Source organism: Chenopodium quinoa, unplaced genomic scaffold (assembly GCF_001683475.1).
Source record: "Chenopodium quinoa cultivar QQ74 unplaced genomic scaffold, ASM168347v1, whole genome shotgun sequence".
NCBI classification, from domain to species: domain Eukaryota; kingdom Viridiplantae; phylum Streptophyta; class Magnoliopsida; order Caryophyllales; family Amaranthaceae; genus Chenopodium; species Chenopodium quinoa.
Window position 1 is genome coordinate 1,214,376 of NW_018743616.1, and position 11,128 is coordinate 1,225,503.

An 11,128-nucleotide genomic window follows, 5' to 3' on the forward strand; every position below is an offset into this window, starting at 1 on the left:
GAGCTTAATAAGGCTAAAATTTGGTCCTCTTTTAGGCTATATTTTGAGCAAATTAAATCACATTTAATCAATTTCAAGAGTTAAATCACATTTAATATAATAATAGAACCATAACTAAATTAATTCTCCCTCTTAATTGATTATAAAATTATGAACATGGACTTCAAATAATTGTACTATTATAATCAAGTGTGTTCATGCAAGAGGCTAACTGATACCACGCACTGTAGGGACTTAGGTACTCTAAGCGGAATTTCATAAATCTTATTTATACCCACCTAAAACAAGATCGCATGTATAACACACAAGAATCACATAATTATACCTTTGAAGCGTGAATTCCTTGTAGCAAGTTGATTGACAATTAGGGAGAGAATAGAGTCCCAAGCGTTAGTTGCTCCTCTACTTAGTCCACGAGATTCGAATGAGTCGTCCACCAATACTAGATTGGTCGGATGATGGGGAAACACCACGATCACCATACCTTTGCGGACAACCGGCACCACCACGAACCACCACCACCACCGTGCACACAACCGGCGCACACCAAGAGGGACGGACGAGTGAGGGAGAGAGTTTGAGAGGGGTTTGCTTGTGTTTGCTAATTAAGGTTTGATCTAATGATCACTGAATTGTATTTCCAACCCTAGGCACCCAGTGTATTTATAATCATATTATAATTGGACTAGGAACCAAAGCCCAAACCCTCTAAACCTACCCATATGGCTGGCCACCTAGAGGGAGAAGACCCATCATGGGCCTCTTCCTCTTATGCTCAATCTAGGTCCTTTGTGTGACCTTATAGGATCCGTTCAATCGGGCTTTAGAATATTTTACTAGTCCAAAGATCGTTAGTAACTCTAGCTATGATATAACGACGACCCAAAAGAACGAAATTAATTATCTCCATAATTTGATCCATTATATATCTAGTGATTGCACCTTACGAAGACATAAATCCTTCAATAAATTACGGAGTAGAATTTACTTATTTACTTCATTTTTTTATGGCACAAAGCACAAAGCACAAACAATGAATATTGCAACTAACTACGTTATAACATAATTTTATAATCATAATTAGGGCATGGTCCAACAGTTAGTATCTTAATAAAAGTACATATAAGCTATAAAAATTCATATGAAGTTTGGAGTATTAAGTATATATGTAAAAGCAACCGTACATACTATTACTGAAAATTATATTGAATATGATGAGATGCAATGCATGATCTGTGCACCCGGGTGCACCTGGTTAAATAAAAAAAAAGGCGGAAAGAACATTTAGCTGTTTAAAAAAGAACATGTAGGTTTTTGAAAAAGAACATGTTTGTGTTTAACAAAGAACATACATTATTAAAGAACATAAAGACATTACAAAAAAAACGTGATAAAAACTTTATTAAAATTTTATGAAAAATTACACATTAATGGAAAAAAACTTTACCAAAGATGTCATTTCCCCAAAAATTGTTTTTTCTCTCTCCAAAAATTTACTTTCCATAATAATTTTAGTTTTCTCTCTCTAAAATATTTTCAACTAAGAAAAAACGAAGATTTCATTTTCAAATTTAAATTTCAAAATTCAAAATAACATACATATGTTAAAAGAGCATAAAATATAATGCAAAGAACATATAATTCATACCCGAAGAACACACTGATCAAACTCAAAGAACATACGGCAATAAAAAATAATGATATATGATAATTCAAAAAAGAATTTGTGCGTCACTCGTTACCTCAAAGAAAATACGAGCCAAATTCAAAGAACATACTTTGTATTATTGAAACCCAAAAATGTTTTAAAAATGTTTTTAAAATGGAAAATGTCCATTAAGGATAATAATTTAAAATTGAAAGCAGTTTAAAGGGAATAATTCCCTATAATTTCGCCCAGATTTTTTTTTTAGTATTTTCCACTAATTTTTTTTTTAAATTTTCCACTAATTCAATGCTAATTAGTTATGCCACATCACCAGGTGCACTATGAGCATGGTGCACCCTGGTGTATTATACAATTTTCAGATGAGATGAACAATTGCTTAATCTGTTTCAATTTGCAAAGGTTTGTATTGTAATTTTTAGCAATAAGTAATTCTAGTACGTATGTCACTTTGGTAAAAAAAAAAAAAAAAAAAAAAAAAAATGGTGAACAAAAAATCACGACCTTATTTTCTTTGCTTCTAGAAACCAGAAGGATATAACTTGCCTGAGGCAGTAGACCCTTGGAACAAAATGCATATATTAGTGAAACTTGGAAACTTATACAGTATTATGTATACACAAAATATTAGGCTCTATCTGTAAAGATCATGCCTCCAAAAGTTCATGTGCTAATGCATACATGATTACATTGCTTTAACTTAAAGTACATTTAACTACAAGGCAAAATATTTAATTTCATGTTCATTGAACAAGCTGTCTTTTTAGGCGTTGGTGCATGAAGAAAAACAGAAGACGAGAACTAGTTGATGACACCATTTACTTCAGGTCGAGTGGTGGCTGCATCAAACTCTGCAACAAATTCATCCTTAGTAATGATTGCTTCTGGTTCAGTAGCAGCATCAAATTCTCCCTGTGTTATGACTGCTCCTGGCTCGATGGCAAGAGCTTCCTCATTATCTAATGTTTCTAAGCAGATTACAACGTCTTTATCATCAGGTTCAATAGGTGTCGGACTTCTGTAAGTTCTGTTTATGCTCAAATGAATCAGGTACTCAGACACGAATTTGAATTCCAACATGTCACCAGTTCTTATGCCATATCCTTTGTAGAATTCAGCCCAACCTTTTGCTAATACAACACGGCCACCTGACAAATTTTTAATTTGAAGAGGCCAGCACTTTCCTTCTGGATCACGAAGCACAATACTCTCTTTCTTCATCAATTTCTGGACTCTAGCAATTGCCTTAGGCATATACTGTAAGTTAAAAAGCAAAGTAAAAGTGGTTCTTGATTAGGCCAATATACAACCTGTACAAACTTAAATCCATGAAGGGGGGCAAATAAGAAACCGACAACCTTTAACATGAGCAAGTGATCATGATAATAATAAAACAGAAAGAAAAGTAACATACCAGATATGTTCTGACACCGGATTCTTTCCACGTTATGGAAAACGAACTTCCAGACTCGCAGATATTTTTCTTTGTAGTCATCCTAGTTTCAATTTCCTTATCATTGGGGGTTTGAGTACTTGGCTTATTATCATGTTTACCTACATACATGAAGATGGAAATGCTTGAAATAAATCAATAAACTTTCTTAAAGGACTACAACAAGTAAAGCAGCCATACGTTGCAATTTAGCCTCCAAAATGGATGGACATTAGTTATGCAGTCAAGTGTACAAAAACTAATTTAGCATTCTCGAAGATGCAAATTCATGTAGTATGTTATCCTATTTCCTAGATATAAGCTAACATATAAAGAATGTCGATGTTAGTCGAATTTTGAAAGCCTGATAAAACATCTCCTTGATTTATATTTCAATTTGCATAATATAAATTCAAAGATTTTTTTTAAATGAAAAATATTTCTAGAACACAGAATCATTGCGAGCAGCAAAAAAGAAATCAAATGCTGAGTGTCTGACTTACAATCCACATCTAAGGATCCAGTTACTTCATCAGATTGATGCTCATCAACCTCTGACGCCTTTGTCACATGAACTTTTACTAGTTCATCTGACATGAACTCAAATTTTAATTTATCCCCGTGTTCGATCTTGTTTTCATTCATGAATTCTCTCCATCCATGACAAAGAATTGCTCGACCATCCCTTCTATGTCCAAGTGTCACAGTCCAACACTTCCCCTGGACATCCTGAAATTTTAGATCATCTTTGCTTGGTAGCTTCATCTTTAGTGAAATAGCCTTCGGAATAGTCTGCATATTATTTCCTCCAAGTCAAGTATAGCACTCACCAAGCGTATTAGAATAATCAAGCCATTACCATATAATGCAGGAAAACATCAAAAATTATAAATAAGAACAAATCAGTAAAATGAATAAAGAATTACTAGCTGGTGAAACTGATGCTTCTTTGAGTAGTGAATTATTATTGAGAAACACAAATTGTTTTCACTAACTGACAGCTTGGCAGTCCTTCTATATGCCCTTGGAACAGCACGATTCTTCTTATATATGCCCCTTCCATCTAAAAATTATAATTTAGCATGGAATTATTTTATCAAAACAATAGATTAAAAGTGAAGCCAATGAGCTAAACTAGTTAGCCAAAGATAACAACACTGACTTACATTTCCTTGGAGCTAATCTAGTTGGTTTCTTTCGATGACATTTCACTAACACAGGTTCATATTCCAAGGCTTCACTTTCTTCTCCTTCAACATCGATAGTCTTTTGAGGCTGTTGCTGACCTCCACCACCCTTACTGTCCACGAGTACAGATCTTTCACACCCATTACGGTCATATATTCTTGCTTTGAAAATGGATTGCTCCTCATACTCAAAGAGCAAGAAGTTGCCAACTCCTAAGGAATGCGCTTCCACAAAATCAGCCCAACCATCTCGAAAATACATCCTCCCATCTCCATCCTTTTCCACTTCTACCCTCCAGCAATTCCTTGTTGATCCACTTTCAATGATGAACCGATGTGGAATGTAGCCGTTCATGTTTGCAGTAAATTCTTCAGGTATTTGCTAAAGATCGACATTTTTATTTATAAAGAAAACATAAGCAAAGGCAATCATGTATTAGTCAAAAGCAGAGGATACAAAAACAGAACATTATCACTAAATAAGCCTTGTGAAAGAAAGAGGCACTAGTACCAATTGCTTGGAAAATTCACGGCCAAGAACCTTTATAAAAGAAGCCCCATTTCTTGATTGCTTCGGCTTGTCACCACTTTCATATTGCTTTGTTGCTGTGTTTGTAGGAAAGAAGTGAAAAAATATTATGAGTGCATTATAAAGAATCAAATTTAACTTTTAGTGCAACCGATATAAATTACCAGCTTTGGTTTTGTAACTTTGTAAGAACTATTATAGCTACCTGCCATATATGAAGTGTGTGTTTTCTTTCTGAATGCATTACTGCATTGATTAACTACTAAAGAAAAATATGTTAATCTCTAACTATTAAAATTTAAAAAGCGACTTTTCGTTATAGTGAAGGGGGAGCGAGAAACAATGGTGAATTAACTTACAATAAGTGATTCATTGGGATATTCGAAATGAAGAAGAAAAAAAAATTGCGAAATACACAAGGCAATACAGCATGTAATTAACTGAGGGAATAAGAAGCTGAGGACTAATATAGGATTTCTACATTTCCACTTCATCAGGCGTCAACTCATTCAACGTAATTATTGTCATCATAGGCATATATTGAATATTGAGAATAATGAGCACATTTAGCTCCCTCAATCAATTCTAAAATAATTGGCACTTCATTCCAGCAGCTAATATAACCAAGAATTATTAATTTTGCCAAAATGCTCATTTTCGCTAGTGTGTTCTCATTACTCTACAGTACTCGAGTAACGAACATCCTAGCAATACTAACTCCTCAATTAGATGACCTATATTACTCGTACTAGTTCGAACCCAAGCTCTACCCCCAAATTAAATGACAAATTAGACTTGAACTAAAATTGACTTGACTTCATATGCTTACAATTCATAGAACATATATATATGAAATTCTTGTGATTAAACATGTAGCCGTTCCACATGATGGTCATCATCAATTTATCGTTGCAAAATTATTGAATTGTCTCCGTAATTTTATTACTCTCTTCATTTTCAAATAAAAGTCTCTAATCACCCAAAATCCATGAACCTAAATAAGTAATAGTCTCGTTTCACTTTTATCTATTTTACTATTCACTTTTAATCAACCAAACTTCATTATCTTTTTTTTTTATACACTTTTAATCTCTAATCAACCAAACCCTTACTTTGTATTCACCTTTAATCAACCAAACCAAACCACGTACTTTTTTTATATTTTAATCTCCCTATAAATTTTTGCTAAAGACAAATGAGACTTTTTGGGGTATAGTTGATAACTAAGCATATTGTATACATTATACAAGATATATGATTTTGTATAACGCAGCTTACATTGCTAATCCAGTACATGCAAGATCAAAATTAAATTAAAAAAACAGAGAAAATACGTCAAATAAGAGCAAAACAAAAACATCCACATCAAAATTCATAAACTCAGTACAAATTTGTTCTACACATTCTAATAATACAAATTGAACATAAGCATCAATAATAATATATAAGCATATAATACAAGACATAAATACATGCAAATTACTCACTAATTTAGAAGTCATTACAAGCTGATTAGTTCATTTAATCAAGAAATTAAAATTAATCGAAGTTTGATTACCTGAACTTGCTTTGTTCAAGTGCTTGTGAGATCCGTCACTTTCCATGTCTCTCTTTATCTCTCTTTTCTTTGTTTGTGTTGGTAATGGAAGTGAAATGAAAGAATATTTACAATATCAATTCAGGTGGTCAATCCACGTGGCAACACTGTGGGCCGTGCCAGAAATAAATGTTATCCATGCAACTAAATAATGCTACCACTGTATTGTACTGGTAATCCATTAATTTGGCAGATTTTTAAAGTTGTACAAGCAAGCAAATATTGCATGGTTTCTTCGTGGACTTCTGAGGAGGGTCTTATAATCATATAACTAAGTATAGCATCCGTGCGATGCTAACTTATAAATCATAATACTTATATTCATTTCACAAAATTATAAGATAAAACGATTTAATGAGTAATAATGAATTTATTTACATAGATGTCTTAATCATACAATTTTAACCTCTCAAAATAATGATATAGAATTATTGATTATTATTTATAGACTAACATGTTATGTTTTATTTTAAATTGGTTTTGGATGGGCCATGTTTATATTGGTTCCAACTTATGGATGTTTTAATTTACTTATGTTTCGAGGTTGTGAACTCAAGTTATTTATTTTGAAAAGTTTATTTTCAAATTAGATTTTCGCTGTGTGACTTTGATATTAGCCTCATCCGTTATCATGGTGGCGGTAATATTTTGGTTATCTCCTAAAATGAGTTTTAATTAGAGTAAAAAGTGTGTTTTAAAAAGGAGGAAATTTCCAAGGTATTACATCTATTCCTCACCCAGCTTTGGAATCATTGCCTGAATCGACACAACCCTCTATAACTGTTCAAAAACATGAGGTGGAGATTCATGATGAAACTGAATCGGGAATCACATAATCCATTCCTGTAATGGCGCAAAGTAGCACCACAGACGTTCAAACTAGGGATGCTGAGCCTCAGACTGATGTTGTAAAATCAAGTCTTTGCGAGGAAGCTCTTATGGAAAAGAATGCATCTCCTGATATAGATAAATGACAAAAGTCTTCCTTTTCTACTTCTTCATTGGTGTCTAACATGCTTTATTGTTTTTCAGCATTGACAACCTTTAATTAAGGAATTCAACACAACAGGGTTTCAACAGTGCAAGCATCAGACAAAAGTAAGCATTCTAGCCTTGTAAAGTTATCATGCTCATTTAGCCTTTATCTTGACTAACACTTTGTCGTTGAATATATATATCCCAACATCTACATCTCCAAAGATCAAACTTCTTGAAGAAGTCCTAACTCTTTGCGAGAGAGTAGAATTACAAGAAGCGCCAAGTACACAGATAAAGCCATCTCTGGAACTTATGGCTCAAGTTTGTTTACTAGGAAATAATGATCATGTTGTATAGGAGGACTTATTCGTTGCTTATCAGGCATGTGCTGTCGAATTTGCCAACAAAAGATCATCTTTCCCTCCTTTAATGATCTCTGATATATCCCAACAAATGTCCCAAGTTTTCCAGCAACGAGATCTTTTAAAGAAGAAAGACCTAGACCTAGATGTGGAGATGGAACATTTGCGAACTGAGATCGATGAGCTTATGGAAGAGGAGAAGAAACTTCAAGCCAAGAGAGATATGGCAGAACAAAAGCTCCTGGATCGAAAAAGAGAAAAGAAACAATTGAAGTGCCAGATATCTTAGGGTACTTCAATGGTTCAAGAAACTTTGTCTTAGCTTGATCGCCATGGTAGTCAAATGGCGTTGATGAATAAATGCAAGGTTCTACTGGAAAGGTTAAACGTAAGGCAATGGCTGAAAAGTCCCTTCATTTGTAAACAATATTTTTCATTTATCAAAAACCTCTACTGATGGATGTTTTTGTTGTAAATTCTTATACTGTTCCCATATACTTGGGTTGTACTATTTTAATAACTTTCCATTAAGTGCCCTTGGAAACATTTCCCCGTCTAACTCTTGTAGTAAGTAGGCATTCCCAGACATGACTTTGAGAACTCTGAATGGACCCTGAATGGACCTTCCCATTTGGAAGACCATTTACCAAAGATATGATCTTTATAGTCATGTTCAGGAAGTTTCATCTTCTACATTAAATCTCCTTCCAAAAAGATTTTGTGTTTCACCTTTTTGTTAAAAGATTTTGCTACTTGTCTTTTCTGGGCTTCAATTTTAGCAAGCGCTTGGAGTGAAAGAAATGGTGTCCTTCGAACAAGTGTATTATTCCAATAGAGGGTTCGAAATTAATTAGAAAGCTAATTATTCAGTGAGGTCAAGTGATCGGAATGCCTAGCTAGAGGCCGCTTTCGATCAGTAATATTAATGAATTATTAATATTACAGCTTAATCTTGACTGAACCCTTTGGGCCACACCCAATCGTGCAACCGAACCGAAGCGACGAGTTAATCCGAAGGATTAAATGAGTCAATAGAGTTTTACAAACAAAGACGTCGGATTACGAGCTTAGAGCATCGAAACCGAGCGTTGTGCGTCGAGTCGATTTTAGGAATCGACGAAGACGAGAAAAACTAACCAAATAATATATCGTGCTATAAATTACGAGGATAGCACGAGCCCTAGCCACGCCTCGGATCGAAGGCAAGTGGCTAGGGGTCGCAAGCAACAAGGCACCAATCCACCCAGCCCTTGCAAGGCCCAACTAGGCTGGGCGTGGCGTGCGAGGCTGGATGGGGCTGCTTCGTGGGCCTACGCGCCACAGCACCCCAAGTCGGGCTGCCCAGCAAGGCCAGCAAGCTAGTCGAGCTTGCGAGGCTACTGCTGCTCGCTTGTGGGTGCCGTTGTTGGGCCTGTGTGTGCGCGTAGGCTTGCAGTGGCATCCGTGGGCTTGCGGCCAAGGGATAGCAGGCCTAGCCTTATAGCGCAAGGCTGCCAGCAAGGTTGGCCTTGCTGCCTAAGGCCGGGCAGCTGCCCGGGCTAATCGAGTAGGTGGGGAAAAGCCTTGCCTTGCTCTCCAAGGCCAAGGTGGTCCTCCCACCTACTCCCTCTTTGTGTGATGACACTTGTCATTTGATTATTGTTTCATGGCTATTTAATTTAATTTGGAATTAAATTAAATTCTATTTTGCCTTTTTACCAACTATCCCACATTGAAAGATGATGGGATTTCAAGGGCTCTATTCCCTATAAATACCAATCATTTGGCATTGGGAAAGGGCACTTGTAACACCCTAGAAATTCCTTCCCTTTTAAAATACCTGTTTTGCCCTTTTTAAAATACGAAGAAGGAAAATCTAAGACATTACCGCCACCGTGAAAACGGCTAAGGCAATTATCAAAGACACACAACGGAAGACTACCTTTAAAACTATTTAAAATCAAGTCAACTTTAAAAGTCAAACCAAACGAAAGTAAAAGTCAAACGAAGTCAATCTACAACTTGGAACCATTGTAGGCCCTTAAACCAAAACACTTGAAAACCTCTTTGCGTTAGTCTCACAATCAACATAATTAAATAATAAATTAAAGCAATAAACACATACATCATATTCTAACGAGAACTAAGCATGATTCACTCTTCACTCATGCCCCTTCATGATTATGCTTCATCACCTAAAAAGCTTCTCTCTACTTGTCCCCACTACTCGGTCGTAGGGCCGAGGTAAAGACAAGGCCAGACAAACACACAATCAACAAAGCTGAGTACATAAGAGTAATTAACACACACTAACATGCTTTCATCCTATCAACATACAACTTACCTCGATGCACCTGTTTACAAGCACACAACAATCATCACTTGACTCGACTACTAATTAATATTTATTTAATTTTGATTACACATCGAACGGGTTTCCAACCAACTACCTGCCTCAAATAAATTGAGGTAAACTACACCGGGAGCTAATCGGGTAGGCAAATGCCACATGAAGTGACTGGATCCTGCGCATAATAAGTAATAAAAATGGAAAGTACAACGTCATGTACCCCCAGTAGGAGTTGTGGTCAAATATAAAGTCGCATAACCCCCCCATATGTTCATACTCAAGGTATATACGTTCCAAGAGTTTTGGTGTGTAATCTCTTTCACTTTACGTGATTTACAAATTATTAGACTTGGTGATGAGTCTCAAACACAACACAACCAAACATGACAATTCACTCAAGCAATCAAACAACCAATTTAATTCTTGAATATCTGGTGACCATATAAATTTAGTGTGGAATCCTTTTTAAACTACCTCGGTGTTAAATAACACCTTAAGTGCATAAGGCACCGCAAATCTTATCCCTCGGTGTTAGAAACACCTTAAGTGCACATAGGCACCGCAATATAATTTATCCATGTGTACTAAGACACTTAAATAGATCTTTCCTCATGCTTATAGCATCAATAAAAATTATATGAACCATAATAAAATTCCTCTTCCATAATCCAAACCAAGATAAACATCTAGTTTAGCCAAACATGCCTTCTAACATGCCAATAATAAAAGTATGGTTCAATATCAACATGCCAATATAATTAATTCCAATCACCAGTTCACCATAAATAATTCATTCATCACAAATCATTCACCAATATCAATCAAATCAACAAATTTCATCCAACACCTATCATGATACTAATTGGAATTAATTTAACACAGCCTAGCATGCTTCTACATGTTCCAATAATCACCAAGTACGCGAACGTACCTCGAATATGATCTTAAAATAGCCACGATTACACGAAATTGCTCACTTGGAGTTCTCCTATAAACCACAATTATAAAGGAGTATTAATACCCTTCTAACACAAAATTCCAGCAATAT

At 35.3% G+C, this 11,128-nt stretch overlaps 1 protein-coding gene across 1 annotated transcript; it reads right to left on the reverse strand.

The window, feature by feature from the left end:
- Positions 1-2,242: 2,242 nt before the first annotated feature.
- On the reverse strand, positions 2,243-6,446 carry LOC110682949 (putative B3 domain-containing protein Os03g0621600). Its single transcript, XM_021859291.1, has 7 exons — positions 6,373-6,446; positions 4,797-4,891; positions 4,265-4,667; positions 4,025-4,161; positions 3,602-3,890; positions 3,081-3,220; positions 2,243-2,923 (listed from the first exon to the last, which is right to left on the reverse strand). The coding sequence occupies exons 1-7, from the start codon at positions 6,416-6,418 to the stop codon at positions 2,468-2,470; spliced, it is 1,566 nt and encodes a 521-aa protein (XP_021714983.1). The 5' UTR covers positions 6,419-6,446; the 3' UTR covers positions 2,243-2,467.
- Positions 6,447-11,128: the final 4,682 nt, after the last annotated feature.

Excerpts from the sequence above, each read along its gene's own strand:
- LOC110682949 (XM_021859291.1), bottom strand. The coding sequence starts at position 6,418 with ATGGAAAGTGACGGATCTCACAAGCACTTGAACAAAGCAAGTTCAG. Across the intron at positions 4,668-4,796 it reads GTGAATTTTCCAAGCAATTG|CAAATACCTGAAGAATTTAC; the intron begins GTACTAGTGCCT and ends GTCGATCTTTAG. Across the intron at positions 4,162-4,264 it reads TAGATTAGCTCCAAGGAAAT|ATGGAAGGGGCATATATAAG; the intron begins GTAAGTCAGTGT and ends TATAATTTTTAG.